Below are 17846 nucleotides of genomic sequence, written 5' to 3'. Positions count from 1 at the left end.
GGATACCATTTACAGTGCAAATTTTCAGATCTGTACTCTTAAGAAAGCCCTTTATTCTGTTGTGAAATGTGTGCTTGGAGTTTTCTTGATGTGTGCTTATCAATCGACATTTTCACAATATGAATGAGGCTTCATGCAGTTCAGGCATGTCACTGGCTCAACGGGATAATGCCGTGTACTGGTGATCCTTGGGTTGAGAGTTCAAATCCTGATTAGAGCATTATGAACAAGCAGAAGTTGCCATTCTGTCATTGCCACTCATTTAAGAAACACAACATTGAACAGCACCTGGAAATCAACATTCTGGCTCATTACTTTCCAAGAATCTGACTGCCAAGACACCGTATGGCATTAAGGGGAACTTCTTCGTTAACCATTTTTCCTTCATAATTAATTCTGTCATATTTATATTTCTTCCATTAGTGTTCTTGACTGCCAATGTTTAATTTCCCCAGAATTTCAAAGATTTTTCAGGTATTTTCTTTTAAGAAAGCCCTTAATTCACTTGAGAAATGTGTGCTTGGAGTTTTCTGGATGTTATATGCTTATCAATAGACATTTTGACCATGTGAATGAGGCTGCAGTTCAGGTTTATTAGTGGCTCAATGGGATAATGCCTTGTACAGGTGATCCTTAGGTTGAACAAGCTGAACATGACATTTGGCCATTGCTTTGCAGCTCACTTGAAAGCCAAGGCACAGTATTGCATTAAGTGGAACATCTTCATCAACATCTTTCCTTCATAATTATATGACATATTTATATATCTTCCATTAGTGTGTTCTTGACTTTTAATTTTGCTCGGACCCCGTTAATCACCACTTGCGGTTCTATTTGACCTTGTATGTGTGAGTGAGGTTGCAATTGCCATTGCACTTGAGATTGACATTTCAATCATTCTACTTACAAACCCATGTGCAAGATACAGGATATTGTACAGGGGCTAAAATCCCCTGTTCGTCACAGCGCTGGCTTTCTTGGTTCACTGGAGAAGGCAGGGCTGCGCACTGAGTCTAGACCTCTTTAGAATAATTTGCATTTAATGAAGACACCTGCATGCAAGAATGAATTCACTTCTGAGTGAAGGCTCCAATCGCGATTAACTATTTACAAGTTCAAAAACGGCAACATATTCTTTATTCTGCTGACCACTTGTTTTTTATCCGGACAAAAGCCTGGTAGGGATAGTTCCGTTGCATCTCTCTTCTAGATCGCAAACTCTTTCAACGACTTTGTTTAATGTGATTGCATCACCTTCCCTCACATGTTCAGCAGCTCGCAGATTTCACTTTCTCTCCAGTTAGATATGCTCATGATGATATTGCTGCATTATCTCTGTGGAGACAGCGCAGCAACACCTCTACCCAAGCCAACCCTCCCCTGGAACCGTGGAGCCGTGACATTTACATCAGAATGAAACCCAATAAACCGCCAATGTGTGTAGGGTCCGGGAGGGTAAATTGGAGTACTAGCTGTAGCAGGCGATTTACCTCGGGGAGTGTAAACGCGCGGACCGTGCTGCAAAAAAGGCGTGCATAAGACGGCATATTTGGTAGTGTAAAAATGCCTTATGAGAGAGAAAAGATAGATTGTTCTCCACATGCACGCTTCCTACTTATTGACATCTTCTCACAGGTCTTCACCTAGCGCCACTTCACAGCTAGCTGCTGCTGCCGCTGTAGCGGCATGTTCAACGCTTTGGACGTTGTTTTTCCTGTCTGTATCCCCAACAGTAGCCATAAAAAAGTGTGTCATCTTTGGCAGCGTTGCCAAATACTTACTGGCGTCTTTTTCGCTTTTTTCTTTTATTTGAGCTGCTTGGGTAACTTTATTTCATAACCCTTTTCCTAACCCTTACTTTTATTTTCACGTTTAGACTTGTCTTTCTTCGGCTCTGTTTTTGTACAGAAAGAAATATGATGATTTTTTTTTCCACTATGGGGGACCCAAGCGTCCGCCTACCTATGACTCTATGTTGAAACCGCCACTGCCAAAATGCCTATTCCCCACACAGTGATATGATAGATCATAGAAAACTGCTTTGCGACGCAGATGATATATATTTTTAAAGTGCTCGTGCCACCCCGGGCGTCACTCAACCGCCATTGCTTATTACATACTGTACATTTCTTAGCACAACATAGACTGAAGTAATTACTAACTCCCTTAACAGGGAATCAAAAGGCTTTGATACGAACATAAGATGATGCCTGATGCCTATTGTTCAGTGCCACAGTGTGCTTGCCTGGTCTGTATCCTGGTTTTCTCAATTGTCTATTAGACACAAGGGTCTGGTATTCTACAACACTGGTCCCATTTTTTGTATTTGTATTGTATAGCCATAATATGTGCACTTGCATTAGCAATTTCCATTTCTTCCATTATTCATCTACCTTGTATAAAGATGTGAGTCTTCTGCAGGTGGAAGATACGCCGACAGGACCACCCAGATCACTCGTTTGGAGGCCTGAACACTATCTCCTTTGTTCTTTCCGTATGACGCCATATTACTTATTATATTCACAGCAGATTCACTAACTAGGATGAGCAATGATGATTTTATGAATGAGTTTCATTCTATCCTATATTCTATATTTTTAAGGTTAATCTGGCCGGTTTTCTTTCAGTTGCAATCCCAAAGTAAAGAATTGTTCTTTAAATTGGTAATTGGGGAGTAGACTCAAGCTCAACTATGTGCATATCCTGTATACTATTGAAGACTACAGTGCTGTATTGAACATATAACCTTCTTCTCTCTGAAGAACATGTCTCTTGGCACTGGAAGGACGCTGGTTTCTATGGCGACAGCCGGTTCCTGAATGGTGTCCGTCCCTGTGATCAGAAACTGCCCCATCTGCCCTCTGACTTCCCCCTCACTGGACAGATGGGGAAGTTTGCTACTTCCCTCCCACCAGACCTCAGCTATGGAACTAGAACCGTAACCACAAATTCAACCCCTTTGCTGATCAGGTTTGTTATTAACGTTTTTATCTTTGTGCACAATGTGTGTTTATCCCGTGTAGATATCCGAAACGGCCAGCGCCGGCTCTGTCTCCATGTGTTTGTTGGCAATCCAGAAAGGTAACGCCTTCCAGAGTGACTCCATATCAGTGGACGGAAAGCCAGTGCTGCCCTTTGTCGGCTGTACCTTGGAACCGCAGGCAGACTCAAACCCACAGCTATTCAGGTGAGACTTAGCTTCACAAATTAGACTTTACATAAATATAATCACATTGCGTCATATTGACCGTGAAACGCATCTCAAACTAAATATAATTCCACTTGGCCCAATAGTGGTGTCATAAGAAGTGACGTTGCGACTAGCAACTTTTGCGACATGTCTATGTTAAAAATAAAAGTTTTCCCACTATATATACCGGATTTTTTATTTTTCTTGAACATTTTATATATACATTAGTGTGCGTATGTTTTGCTTGGAAGTGCATCGTTTTACGGTTGTATTTGTGCTTTTCTCTACGGACAACTTGAGTTGTGCGTTTGGGGATGAGCGATCTTGTTGTGGACGGCCCCTCAGTCAGCTCAGCGTCCCAGCAGACCTCGCGTGTTCAACGGCTCTCCGTCTGCTCACGGCCTGCTTAGTGAGCTCACAAGGCGGGGAACTCGGGACCGGATCGGTCCGTTATACGGTGATAGGCAGTACACGGTGCTCCTGCCTCGGGTGAAGCGCACGGTCCGCGGAGGGCAGGGACGGAGCGCCGGTAGGAGCAGCACCTAACTCCGGCTGCACCGGGCAGACCTGCGGGGCAGCTCCCAGATGATGGAGCTCGAGTCGGCGAGCAGAACCGAGCTGGGGCCGCTGGGGGACCCGCTCCAGCCCCAGACCCCAAGCCGACATGAGAAGAGCCTCGGTTTGCTCACCACCAAATTCGTGACTTTGCTGCAGGAGGCGAAGGACGGCGTACTGGACCTCAAGGCGGTGAGCACGAGCCTATTGTTTGTTGTCAGCACGCGGATGTCATTTTTTGAACCTGTCCATTAGCATTGCGTTAGTACTTTAGCATTGCACTAGCACTTTAGCACGTTAGCATTGCTTTAGCACTTCATCAATGCACTTGCACGGAAGTAATGCAGTAGCACCTTAGAATTACACAATCATTTTAGCATTGCATTAGCACTTTAGCATTGCTTTAGCACTTCAGCAATCCACTTGCACTCAAGTATGGCATTAGCACTGTAGCATTACATTAGCCTAGCCAGCAAGCCTATGAGCTGGCCGTGTGTCGGTTTGAATGGAGAGCCTCCCGTGTAACGTTTGGTTCTGTGGTGAACTCAACACTAGTGTGTATTTCAACACTAGTGAACAGGAGTCCAGAGGAAGACTTCCACATGCGCTCCTAAGATCAGCGGCAGGAGTTGGGGAAAGTTTCCATTACCCGACCCCCGCTGAGCCGAAGTTTACAAACTGGGTCATCTATTGTGGGGAACCGGTCGGGTGTTCACACATGAGCAGCTCTGCTGATCAGCTCCTGCTCACACATGAGCAGCTCTGCTGATCACTGATCAGTTTCTTTTTCTCGGACCTTTCATGCGTCGTCTTCTGACTAGGGTTGTTTTGTAACAGATTTGAATCTGGTATAACGAATATATGCCAAGAGGCTTTTGCGTTGAAAGTTCCCCGTGTTTCTGGGCGCCTACTACACGTCATAGAGCCGCCCTTTTCCCAGGGACATATTTGATCCCTAAGTGTTGTGGATCATTTAGGACACAATTAACCGGTCAGGTTTTTGAATTGACAACCCAGTCGTTTGAATCTACAATGAAACGTCAGACTTCCATTGGCTGACGTTTACTTTCGGTTTTAGTTTCACGGTTACTTATTCCCCCTGCGAGTTACGCCTCGTTCAGAGACTATTACCCTGACTCCTATATTTGAACAACAATCCAGACTGCATCAAGACTGCAGCAGATTTGGATAAGATGTAAGGTAGTCTTGCAGGGGTGTAGGAATGAGTTTAACATTGGGGGGGGGGGACACATATCGGAAACCTGACAGATCCGGTATAATTTTTAGGTGGGACAAATGCGCCTGTCTCCGATATTGGAGGGGACACGTCCCCTCTGTCCCCCCCGGTTCCTACGCCCTTGTAGTCTTGTTTGTCCTGTGGGGGGTCGTGACAGCAGCGTGAGTGGTCTACTCATAGGCCGTCACTCAGAAAACATCCCAAACTGTACATTTTCTGGAAGAACTGAGATAAAATGTGAAACATTGTGGCTCCACATCCTACTGTGTCACAATATTGTAAAATGGGGGGTCAAAATAAATAAGCGGTTAAACAATGCATGAGCTGATTGGACCTTATCTGAACAGCCTCAGCAGAGGGCTCCTATTGGATGACTGGAGTTATCAGTGACTGACGTGTAGTTATGGTTGGTCTGCTGAGCATTCAGATGTTACTCAAGGAGGGACCAGGAAGTCATTAGCAAAGAGACTTGCATTGAAATCCGATCCATGTCATTAAGGAGCAGGTAGGGGTTAGACAGTACAGAGACAGGTCATTAAGGAGCAGGTAGGGGTTAGACAGTACAGAGACAGGTCATTAAGGACCAGGTAGGGGTTAGACAGTACAGAGACAGGTCATTAAGGAGCAGGTAGGGGTTAGACAGTACAGAGACAGGTCATTAAGGAGCAGGTAGGGGTTAGACAGTACAGAGACAGGTCATTAAGGACCAGGTAGGGGTTAGACAGTACAGAGACAGGTCATTAAGGAGCAGGTAGACTGCGGTTCAAACCCAGAACCTTTTACTACCAGTTGAAGTTCGTCACAACCAGACTATTGTACCATGTGCTGCTGGACTACACTGGAAGTGTGGAGGTTAGCAGAGGCTGTGATCATGTGATCGTTCAGGGGGTCATGTGATCAGGGAATAAAATGAGGGTGTGATCTGTGGATGGGATCGACCAATGAGCTGGCTGTATGTTGGGTCATCTGACGGTGGTCTGTGTGCAGGCGGCTGATACGCTGGCGGTCAGACAGAAGCGGCGCATCTATGACATCACCAACGTGCTGGAGGGCATCGGCCTCATCGAGAAGAAGTCCAAGAACAGTATCCAGTGGAAGTGAGTGTGTTTGTGTGTGCGTCACGGTGTGTGTGTGTGTGTGTGTGTGTGTGTGTGTGTGTGTGTGTGTGTGTGTGTGTGTGTGTGTGTGTGTGTGTGTGTGTGTGTGTGTGTGTGTCTCACCGTGTTTTTGTCCTCAGGGGTGTGGGTCCGGGCTGTAACACCCGGGAGATCGCGGACAAGCTGCTGGAGCTGAAGGCAGAGCTGAAGGACCTGGCATTGAGGGAACAGGAGCTGGACCAGCAGAGGGTCTGGGTGCAGCAGAGCATCAAGAACGTCACCGACGACTCACACAACAGCCCATATCCTTCAGGGTTGCTGTGGCCCCTGGCCCCACCTCAGGCCCCTGGTCCCACCCCACCTCCTGGGTCTCCTACCCCTTTTCCACCACGCGGTTCCTGTGCCGCTTCGGAGCCCATGCCAATCTCGAACCGCTTCTTGGCTTTTCCACATAAATAATCCTGGTGACCGGGCCACACCAACAGGTTCCAACTCCACGCTGGTCCGTCTAGTACTCGGTTAGCGTGATTTTAACGCGTTGATTTCAACGTCTTGACGTGTTGCTAGGACAACCAGGTTGTATTTTCTGACCCATCGACGTGGCTCTACTCTAGCCCTAAAGTCTGTGAAAAATCACGATGGTTCTTGGGGAGTTGACTTGTAGAATTAACACTGAACCAGCACCTTCCCCGCACCAGCATAGGGTTTGCATTGGTGGAAAAGGGGTCTCTGAGGACTGGTGCTGTTGAAAGCCCTTTTCGAAAAATAAAACTAAAAGTACCAGGACATATCAGAGGTTCGACCAGGTCCAGTGAATGTTCACATTAGAACGGTAGAAGCGCTTTAGGAGAGTAACAATCAAAGCGTTTTTAACTTGGATTAGATTATTACAATGTTAAGAGATATTAAATTATATGAGTTCCGTACAGAAAGATTTTCTCAGGTGAGAATATGTTTTTACTTCCAACTGGTTTCGGCGAGAGTGAAAAGTGTAGGGCTGAGTGTATCTGATTGGCTGGAGTCCTTTGAACAATGTAAGGCTTTGCCCATATTTGGTAAACAATGGCTGCCCCGCCGAGGTCAGACTGAGGTTCTTTATATGGGGGGGGGTCTTGGGAGGCTAGGTCAGGCAGACCTGATGACTCAGACCAGTGAACCCTGCTAACTCAGACCAGTGAACCCAGCTCCGGGGGGGTGACCTTTGAACCACCCGTTGGTCAGCATTGTGTTGATGACTTTAACGCAGACATACGATGGCTTATGTTCGACACGAGGACCTCTGCGGCGCCTTCAAAGGTAAACACAACACACAGTCTACAGTAGGAACGCAACTTTATTGGTCTAGTGTTGCTCTGTTTTGTTATCCCATTGTAAAGTGTGTTTTAACAAACGTCAAACGTGTTGTGATTATGATGTTAATGATGCCCCTTCCTTCTGTCTGCAGGGGAAACTCTGCTGGCCATCCGGGCCCCCACCGGGACCCAGCTGGAGGTCCCTGTCCCCGAGCCCGTAAGTATGCGTTTGGAGTGCGTGCGCTGAGGTGTCCTTGTCCCCTAAGTGCAGGTGTCGCCCATCTGAGTAAGCAGGCAGGAGACTTTAACCTAATAACACACTTCCACTTTAAAGGGATACTTCACCGGTGGCGATATGAAGATTATGATATGATATTATAAATGGGCAAAAAAAAAATGAAATCGGTTTATCCTAGCCTGAGAAAAGGCAGAAAGTGTCTCTCTGGCTCAAAAGTAAGAAATCCTCCAACTAACACAGTGCATTACGCTCGCTGCACCGCCCGCCTGTTTCCGTTTGGAGGGATAAGGACCCATGGTCCTAGCCCGAGTGGTAGCGCGAGCAAACTTTGTGTAAACATGTTCCCTGTGATACGATGAATAGTTTAGACATCATTTGTATACTACTGTACAGCATAAAAACATTTGCTAATTACAATAGCTCAGCACATCAAGTATTCATACTCAACCTTGCTCCCCAGTTGAAATAAGTGTTTATCTCATACAGTAGGCCTACTTTAGTATAACAGCACTTGGGTTAGTAAACAAATCACAATAACCGACATGAATTTGTTTGTGAATTAGTTTTATTCATGAAAAAATATGAACTATTGACAAAAATAAAACAGGTAGGGTGCGTTAGCTAGACTCAAAATAGTCACAGCTCATCTTGAGCATATACTGTCTCCTGGTAGCCACGGTACTGCCCATCTTGTGCTGGCTAATTAGCTCTGATGGCCTGGACAGCACTGGAAGCCAATAATGTCTAAGAAAGAAAAAGAACAACATTAGCAAAGCAAGACAAATTATGCCTTGAGTAGCCTATACAGCATTACACAGATTTCAAGCTAACGTAACGTAGCCTATGCACTGCCAATTAGATCGGCTACTTTCGGATAACTACATTGTCACGTTCCCCGGGACTCAAAACTATTGTAGCCAATGTGTTTGTAAAAAAACAAACACTTACTCTATGCTCAGACGTCTGTTTCTCCCGGCGGGCTTTGGCTGGCGTTTCCAGTTCACTTTCTGGGTCCGGAAATATGTATCCAATACCCAACTGTTCAGATGAGGCGTGAAGCCTTGGTGAGAGGTTACACACATGGCCCCTTCCTCGCCAGATTCAGCCATTTATTCTAGAAGAAACTAGCATAGCTGAGATTCGCTGCAGCACAGGGACTCTGTTTTAGTGTCTACAGGCGAACAGAGCAAACCGGCGCGCTCCGGCTCCTCGTCCTGGGCAACAGGCAAGGCTTGTTCAGCTGCAGCCGCAGCAGCCTCCTCCTCTATTTGTGTCTATTCTTCCTGGCTGTATTCTGGCTCGTACTAATAGCCCTGAATGTCCGAATCCAACAATAGATTTTCAAAAATCCACTTTGGCTGTTTGACATTGAAATTTTGTTCTCTAGCTAAGCGGTGAAGAAAGATGGCGGACATTGTGTTTACATCTCGTACGCGAGCTCCCGCCCCCCCTCATTCCTTATTGGTGGGTTTACAAATTTGCAGAACCAGTGGTTTGTAGTCCTCGGCCCTTCTAGCAGGCAAGCAAAGTTCTCCCGAGATGACGTCAAACGCGTCAATTGACGTCATCTCGGGAACAAATTTGATCAGGAAAGCTGGATTATCAACAGATAATCTGGTTGGTTCGTCAGGGCCTTTAAATGTATTGGTTTAAAAACATATTCATTATATACTGCATATATTTTTGGAAGCATAAAAAAACGAAGCTATGGTTGACTGTGTTGAGGTATATCTCCAGACTGTTTCCTTGTTTCCTAGATCCACAACGGGCCCAGGAAGTACCAGATCCGTCTGAAGAGCTCGTCCGGCCCCATCGAGGTCCTGCTGGTCAACAAGGACCCCAGCAGCCAGTCCCCGGTGGTCCTCCCCGTGCCCCCCCCCGAAGACGTCCTCCAGAACCTCCCGGCCCCCACAGCGCACGCACAGGTGGGTCTATCCACCTCACAGGGGGGTCTGTAGCCACCTCACAGGGGGGTCTGTAGCCACCTCTCAGGGGGGTCTGTAGCCACCTCTCAGGGGGGTCTGTAGCCACCTCTCAGGGGGGTCTGTAGCCACCTCACAGGGGGGTCTGTAGCCACCTCTCAGGGGGGTCTGTAGCCACCTCTCAGGTCCTCACCTGTGTTACCTCACAGGTATCAAACACCTGTGATGTCTCCCAGCAGCATCCCTCTGTGATGTCTCCCAGCAGTATCCGTCTGCTGAAGGGATTGGAGTCTGATACATGGGTCGGCTGCTGTTTATGCTTATGTTGTGGAAGTATCGCGGTCTGCAAGGTCAACTCAATTTCCATCCAAAAGAAGAGTTAGACCATTCACATCGCTCCAGCGATCTGTAAGGGTCAAATCAAACTGAGTCGACGCTGCAGAATGAGATTCTTCCAACACGTGTGTGATGCAATCCTCCAATGTTGGAGGATATCTGAGTTCGACTGTTCCCACTTTAAGTGTACAGACTTTTAGGTTTTGTTGATTTTCTGATTTCTCTGTCCTGTTCTACAGATCACGCATTCTCCCTGTGCTGCCACGCCCACACCAGCAGCCAATCAGATGGCTGCCACAGGTAGGAGACACGCCCCCACAGTGGCCTTATTGGCCAGTCTCAGTCTAATGGCCCCAGTCTACCACCAGGTTTGAGAGATTAGTCATTACAAGCCATTTTGAAACCTTACCACTTAAAAATAAAATATATAAATAAAATTAACATTTTACGTTTACAGTTTGTAACCCTTTTCTAAGCCCCCTGTGTAGAGCATCCCTGATAATTGTGTATCCCATGAAGGAGTTATGAGTTTGTAGTGAGCCTACTGTCTCTTTCCAGATGCTAGCAAGACGTCACAACTCTCTGCAGCCCTTCCCACTGCGGTGACGTCATTGCCCAGCCAACAGCTCCAGTCCTCTGCCTCCCTGGATGGCTCAACCCCCTCCTCTGGCTCCGCCCCCTCCTCTGGCTCCACCCTGTTTGAATCGATCAAGTCTGAGCCGTCTGACTGTGAGCAACGTTTACGTATTAATAACCACTACAGTTTATAGCTCACACTCTCGATTGCATGAAGTGGAGGAGTGAGAGAGGTGAAGAATAAGGTGTATACCCGGACAGGGGGCTGTAGAACAGTTCTCATCACATGTCCTGTTCTCTTCTCCTAGTGTTGGACTTCCCTAAAGATCTCTCTGACATGTTCGACCCAACTAAAGGTAAGAATCCTACTACTTACTGTGCTCCAAGTTGTGTTGTGAAAGGCAACAAATTTAAATGGTTATTGTTGTGGCCATTTTAGGATTAGACCTCTCCTTTTTGTCTCTCTGACTGTGTCTATCTGTCTCTTTCGCTCTCTTTCTTTCTCATTCACTCACAAGATATCTCCCTCTACTAAATATTAGGCTACAGGTTTGGGTTTAGACATCTCTGACCTAACCCCATATAAACGCTCCTCTCTGTCTTTCTACCAACCAGAAATCATGACTGGAGACCTGTTGGACGACCTGATGTCCTCAGAAGGTAGGTTCTCACACAAGCTAGCTGAACGTGTGTGTGTGTGTGTGTGTGTGTGTGTGTGTGTGTGTGTGTGTGTGTGTGTGTGTGTGTGTGTGTGTGTGTGTGTGTGTGTGTGTGTGTGTGTGTGTGTGTGTGTCCTCACCTCTCAGTGTGTGTGTTTGGTCTCCAGTGTTCTCTCCTCTGCTGCGTCTCTCTCCTCCGCCTGGTGACCACGACTACATCTACAACCTGGACGAGACGGAGGGCCTGTGTGACCTCTTCGACGTCCCCATCCTCAACCTCTGACCCCTGACCTCCGTCCCCTGTGATGTCAGAGAACACATCGACTTTTAATTTTTTTTAACCCACGGCCTCGTTGCCACGGAAGTAAATCACAGAAAGAAAAAAAAACGTGTGTGTGTGTGTGTGTCAGAACTTCTCCCGTCATCAATGTTTAAGAAACAGGACCTCTATTTTAAGTCAGGTACCATCAAGAGGCCGGCGCCGTGTGACCACGGGCTGCTGGCCTCCCTCTCCAAACACACTGTCTTTATGTACATAGAGAATATATATTTTGTACTACCAGCATATGAGGCAAAAGTGGAATAATGTTCAATGGCGAGAGAGAGAGTCAGGTGCTTCTGTAGAGGGGTCTGAAGAACTGTTCCCAGTGCAGGGACCGTGCTCCCAGTGCTGGGACCATGGTCCCAGTGCAGGGGCCGTGCTCCCAGTGCAGGGGCCGAGGTCCCAGTGCTAGGGGCAGGCCGTGCTCCAAGTGCTGGGGGCCGTCACCCGGTCCAGGGTTGGCCAAAGCGTTGCTATTTGCCAAATGAGGTGTTGCTTAATCCAACGTAGTGAAGATAAGCTTGTTTTATCCAACGCTGGTTTTAAGGACCTGGGGGATGTGTGTTCAGACTGAACGGATCAGGCTGCTCTGTAGGGGTGTGTGTTCAGACTGAACGGATCAGGCTGCTCTGTAGGGGTGTGTGTTCAGACTGAACGGATCAGGCTGCTCTGTAGGGGTGTGTGTTCAGACTGAACGGATCAGGCTGCTCTGTAGGGGTGTGTGTTCAGACTGAACGGATCAGGCTGCTCTGATTTTCGGGCCGCAGTCTCCACTGGAGGCCAGCTGAATGATGCCGGCTAGCGGTCCAGCTTTAGCGCTCCAAGAGCAGTAGACCCCTCCACCCCACGACCCCTCAGCAGTCGATTTCCCCGGCCCCGCTCTCCTCGCCGGAATCCGTTGTGTTCTGAGCCTCCCACCTGAACGGCTGCTGTTGTTTGTACATAAAGCTTCTGGTTCCTAAGGACCGTGTGTATCAGGACGTAAGGATCATGGATGTGCCTCCTGTGGATTTATTCTTCTTTCCTTCTGCTGATGCTGTGACTCGGGTCCTGATGTCAACCAGTGTGCTACAGATTTTTTTTAGTTTGCATTTTTTCTGCGTTTGCATTCCCGACTATTCCAGTTCAAGTGATGTCGACGCCACATGACTTTGGCTTTAGGCTTCGTTTAAATCATCCCCCCCCCCCCCATATGGAAGGTTCAGATGATGTCGTCAGTTTGTGTGAAAACGTACAAGCTGAATATTGTTTGACAACTTTTGTACTTTTCATGCTGTGAAACTAGTTTGCATTGAACCAGTTTTCAACTATTTTCCAACGCTGTGTATAACTGACTTGTATAGAATAGCATTTATTTTTATATACCTGCTAGCTTTATGGATATTTCCCGTGTTCTGAATAATAAGTAGAAAGATGTATAAAACCGTTTTTTAACCCAGCAGGCTCTCATCACTGCACTTTACATCACGTTGGGAACTGTCCTTAATACAGAGACCTTGAAAGAGCTTCTGTCCATCTCTGGTCACACTCAGAACCCCGCCGCAGCGCCCCTACCAGGCCGCTGGTGGCACTTCACCTGAAACACAATAAATACTTTTTTACGCTCTGTGCTCTACGTTTATTGTACACAGTGTATACTCTGATATGCTTTTCCACTATTCTATAATATACTATAATATATGGTTCCCACAACTCTTACTATAAAACCGACTTTGCTATAGTACATTATGTACTATACTACAGTATGCTAGTATATCCTACACCTTATGATAAAGTACTAGAATACACTAGAACATACTACAGTATGTTATAGTATACTAAACTACTATTTACGACTATACTCTATGATAGTGTACTCGTATTGTACTACACTAGTATATACTGCACTTAGTATAGTGTACAATAATACACTAGTACTACTAGTACTAGTCCACTACAGTATATGATATAGATTACTAGTATTGTACCACACCTAGTTTACAGTATATGATATAGTATATTGGTATACTACAGTATATTTAGTATACTACAGTATATGATATACTATACTACAATATATAATATAGTGTACTAGTTGTACTACAGTATATGATATAGTATACTACAGTATATGCTATAGTATACCTACTATCATACAACAGTATGATATAGTGTACTATACTACACTAGTATACTACAGTATATGATATTGTGCACTATTATAATAATACTACAGTATGTTGTATAGTATACTACACTATATAGTGTACTACACTAGAATATACTAGGATACTACATATATAATAGTGCACTATACTATACTATACTATAAACAGGGTGCGATTTGTGAAAAAAACAGGGGGGGATAATTTTGAGAAACATTTTAAAATGTTTCAAAATTAAGACGGACCCTGTGTATTTTGGTTGTTAATTATTACGATGTAATGGTGAAAATACTTTGGGTGGGGGGGATAATTTTTATCCCCACCGAGAATAAAAATAATTCAGCAGAGGGTAGGACGTGTAAACCAGAGGGGGGGATAATCCCCACCATCCCCACCGGCAAATCGCACCCTGACTATAAACTACAGTAGCCTAGTGTAGTGCGGAACGTCCGGTAAGCGGCGCCCTTGACCATCCCGCAGAACCCGGAACCTCTGAGATCAATGAGCGGAGTGGTGGACTGTCTTCACTTCGGACCCCAGCAGCTCGGGTACTGAGTACTGGTTTCACTCACAGCTCGGAGACTTGGTACTGGTTTCCCTAACAGTTCGGATACTTGGTGCTGGTTTCCCTAACAGTTGGGATACTTGGTACTGGTTTCAGCCCAGTGGACCAGTCAGAGAGGCGATGTGTTGACTGGTTGGGACTGGAGTGAGATTTGTTTCCTACCAGGTAAGTTCTGTCCACAGCTCCTCATATAGACTAAACCAGGCGTGTTTATCAACATTAGAGCATGCTTATTTGGTTAATTATATGATATACAAACGATACAGCCATTTCTTAACACCAGAAACCTGGCTGTGCGATTGTTCAAACTTTCTTTTGCAAATGGAATCAAACGTCCTCAAGCCGCTTCGGTCCTCAGGAAGAACATGAAGTGTTAGAGTGTTGACGTCTAAACTTCGGATTTCCAGGAAACCTTCAGCTTTCTCTTTACCTTCAACGACTGTTAGAATCACAGTGTGTGTGTGTGTGTGTGTGTGTGTGTGTGTGTGTGTGTGTATGTGTGTGTGTGTATGCGTGTGTATGCGTGTGCGTGTGTCTGTCTGTCAGTGTTGTGTGTATGTGAGAGAGAGAGAGAGAGACAGACAGACAGAGAGAGAATATGTGTCTGCCTGTCTGTGTGTGTGTGTGTGTGTGTGTGTGTGTGTGATAGAGACAGGCAGTGTGTCTGTGTGTATGTGTGTGTGTGTGTGTGTGTGCGCGCACGCGCCCGCCCGCGTCCGTGCGTGTGTGTCGGTCTGTTTCGGGACAGCTGTAGCAGAGTGCGTTTCCCCGTTCCTGGTACCAACAGCAAATGTTCTCCTAATCTCAGTGAAGGCGGCAGAGCAGCGTGTTGTGGTTCGATGGGGGGGGGAGGAATTTGAGGCAGCTGGTAGGAGGGGGGGAGGAGGAGGAGGAGGAGGAGGAGGAGGAGGAGAAGGTGGTAGGTGGGACACGGCAATGTAGTTGCGAGCCGCGGTAAAATGATTAGAGGTGGTAACTGGTTGGTTTAAACTTCATATCTTCCCAGACCTGAGCCGACACATTCACACATTTCTACTCCTGTTCAGACCGAACCAACACATCTCCTGAGACAGAGCCAGCATTGTTGCGAAAGAAAAGAACCCCCGTCTGCTGTCAGCAGGCTGGAGAGCAGAAGAGAGAAGGCTGGTCGGAGCTGCAGTACTCTGTACCGCTCCAGGCCTGGATCAGATACACATGATACAATATGGATGCCATCGCCCAGTGCAAGGCCATGGTTAAAGAAGGAGGAGGTGGGGTGGAGGAGGAGGAGGGGTTGGAGGAGGAGTGGAGGTGGGGGTGGAGGAGGAGGTGGGGTTGGAGGAGGGGTGGAGGAGGAGGAGGGTGGAGGTGGGGTTGGAGGAGGAGTGGAGGTGGGGGTGGAGGAGGAGGTGGGTTGGGGGAGGAGGGGGGAGGTGGGGGTGGAAGAGGATTGGAGGTGAGGTGGAGGTGAGGTGGAGGAGGTGGTGGAGGTGGGGTTGAGGAGGAGGTGAGGTGGAGGAGTAGGTCGGTTGGAGGAGGGGTGGAGGAGGAGGAGGGTTGAGGAGGAGGAGGGTGGAGGTGGGGTTGGAGGAGGAGTGGAGGTGGGGGTGGAGGAGGAGGTGGGTTGGAGGAGGGGTGGAGGAGGGTGGAGGTGGGGTTGGAGGAGGAGTGGAGGTGAGGTGGAGGTGGGGGTGAAGGAGGAGGTGAGGTGGAGGTGAGGTGGAGGAGGTGGTGGAGGTGGGTTGGAGGTCTTCCTGGGAGAGGAGTGGGCACCGCCTATGTTTGTGTGATCATGTTGACGTCAGGAGTTATGTTCTGAATGGGGGAGTTAAGTGAACTGTGTCAAACTACTACTAGGTGTGGGGTCAGGTTAAGGGGTAAGGTCTGGATCATATTTAGGGGGCATCCTTGTGCAATAGCACAGAACTGCTGGGAGGGGAACAATGTAAGTACTGTTGCAGTGTAACAACCTCTACCAGTCTACACTTATTACAAAACAAAGTCAGGGAAGAGCATTTGACTGACAGCGCCGTCAGGGTCAGGGGTTAGTGTTAGGAACACATTAGTGTGAGGCTGTTCTATAACATTATAACATATCAAGTACATGTTGTCGCAGGTCGTTAGATCAGAGGAGCTTTTTTTTGTTCTGTTATTGTTTGTGGTTATGACATCATGTTGAGTAATTGGTTATCCTCGTGGCCTTATGACCGGTACGGTTCATCTCCATGACGACAGACGTCTGGCCGAAGCAATTAGCTCTCCTTCCTAGTGACTAGCGGCTAACTCAAGGCTACTAGCTTAGCTGCTCTTTATCATAGCAGCTAACAACAACTGTGCTAGCTCCAGTCAGGCTAGTGAGCTCTCTTACCTTACTGTAAGCTTCTATCTCCAGTCATGCTAGCGTAGCTCTCCTTCCTGACGGCTAGCTGGTATCCCCAGTCCTGCTAGCACTTCTTCCCAGCCCAGTGTACAGGAATGCAGCTGGCCTGGGACGTGCTGAGGCAGGTTAACACACGAGTCAGCGCACCTGGGGACACACAGCCGCTCTACATCATCCTCTCCTGCTGCTAGTAGCTTTAGCTCTGCTGTGTCACAACAAGAAGGGGTTCTAACCCAGCTCGGACCTTCTGTGAGGAGTTTGGGTGCACATCCTAGTACTGCTAGTGATGGTTGAATAAAAGGATCCCACTGCATTGTACGTTCCTTGTATCTGAATGAATCTCCCCCCCACCTCCAGACTTTGTGTTATCTCTAAACTGGCTGCTTGTTCGCCTCCTGGCCTCTCTCTGCGTTGGGTCCTCTGTTGTCGAATCCCAGACAGACAGACTACTGTCTAGAGAGCACAGGGCTGGAAGGGCAACCAACGGGGACAGACCCTGGGACAGACGGCCTCGGTCTGAGACAGACGGCCGCAGTCATGGACAGACACACACAAACACAATCATACAACCACATACACACACACTGGGGCATCAGCCTGATATTGCCCCCCAGTGGTTGGCCACACATTAACACAGCTTTTAGAGCAAAGAGATCCAGGAGCCGTTTGCTGCCCTCTTCCAGGGCTGGACCCCAAGCCTGAGCTCCTACTGACTCTGGTATAACTGAACATGACAGTGATTAACAGAATAAATCATAACTAATGATACCTGGAAGAACTGAAGATGATGACGGTGATTATCAGAGTAACTCTCTCTCCAGCCAGGCAGCCTGAAGAGACGAGATGCCGCAGCAGAAAGACATCGTGAAGATCGCCATCCAGATGCCTGGAGCGTACCCACAACTCATACAGCTAGACCAGGTAACCCACACACACACACACACACACACACACACACACACACACACACACGCACACGCACACGCACACACAACTCATACAGCTGGACTAGGAAACACACACACACATACACACACACACACACATACAACTCATACACACACACACACAAACACACACACACCCACACACACACACACATACACAGAACTCATACAGCTGGACAAGGTTACACACACACCTCATTCAGCTAGACCAGGTTACGTAGACACACAGATGAAGACACAGACACAGACACACACACACACAAGTTATGATATAGCAGAGCGGCCGAAGGATTCTGTTTTTCTCTGGTGAGCTCATAGCTCAGGGCTAGCATGTGGCTTTCATCATGCTACATGCTACATACTGCGTTCCCTTTCCGTGTTCCCATGATCTCATCTTTAGGAGAGAC

At 47.3% G+C, this 17846-nt stretch overlaps 2 protein-coding genes across 3 annotated transcripts in view; both read left to right on the top strand.

Moving 5' to 3' along the window:
* Nucleotides 1-3099: 3099 nt before the first annotated feature.
* On the top strand, nucleotides 3100-13030 carry e2f4 (E2F transcription factor 4). 2 transcript variants are annotated; one of them, XM_079743749.1, is made up of 12 exons: nucleotides 3100-3187; nucleotides 3491-3937; nucleotides 5970-6079; nucleotides 6220-6381; nucleotides 7332-7375; nucleotides 7524-7588; nucleotides 9367-9534; nucleotides 10107-10167; nucleotides 10426-10596; nucleotides 10752-10799; nucleotides 11059-11103; nucleotides 11270-13030. In XM_079743749.1, exons 2-12 carry the CDS (start codon nucleotides 3776-3778, stop codon nucleotides 11383-11385), a joined length of 1152 nt encoding a protein of 383 aa, XP_079599875.1. In that variant the 5' UTR covers nucleotides 3100-3187; nucleotides 3491-3775; the 3' UTR covers nucleotides 11386-13030. The 2 variants fall into 2 exon arrangements, with proteins under 2 accessions (XP_079599875.1, XP_079599874.1); XM_079743748.1 differs by having other exon boundaries at nucleotides 3135-3937.
* Nucleotides 13031-14086: 1056 nt separating this feature from the next.
* elmo3 (engulfment and cell motility 3) overlaps nucleotides 14087-17846 on the top strand; it is a 24440-nt gene continuing 20680 nt past the window's right edge. The window contains exons 1-2 of the mRNA XM_079743747.1: nucleotides 14087-14298; nucleotides 17314-17413. Of these exons, the coding sequence (XP_079599873.1) occupies nucleotides 17336-17413 (78 nt within the window). The 5' untranslated portion in view covers nucleotides 14087-14298; nucleotides 17314-17335. The remainder of the gene's footprint in view (nucleotides 14299-17313; nucleotides 17414-17846) is intronic.

Source organism: Pollachius pollachius, assembly GCF_949987615.1.
Source record: "Pollachius pollachius genome assembly, chromosome: 9".
In the NCBI taxonomy this organism is placed as follows: Eukaryota; Metazoa; Chordata; class Actinopteri; order Gadiformes; family Gadidae; genus Pollachius; species Pollachius pollachius.
This window is presented reverse-complemented; position numbering and strand designations above follow the sequence as displayed.

What these genes read in the sequence shown, in the direction of transcription:
- e2f4 (XM_079743749.1), top strand. Translation starts at nt 3,776, where the DNA reads ATGATGGAGCTCGAGTCGGCGAGCAGAACCGAGCTGGGGCCGCTGGGG. An exon ending in CCTCTGCGGCGCCTTCAAAG is followed by an intron (nt 7,376 to 7,523) that starts GTAAACACAACA and finishes TTCTGTCTGCAG; the next exon opens with GGGAAACTCTGCTGGCCATC. An exon ending in CCCCCACAGCGCACGCACAG is followed by an intron (nt 9,535 to 10,106) that starts GTGGGTCTATCC and finishes CCTGTTCTACAG; the next exon opens with ATCACGCATTCTCCCTGTGC.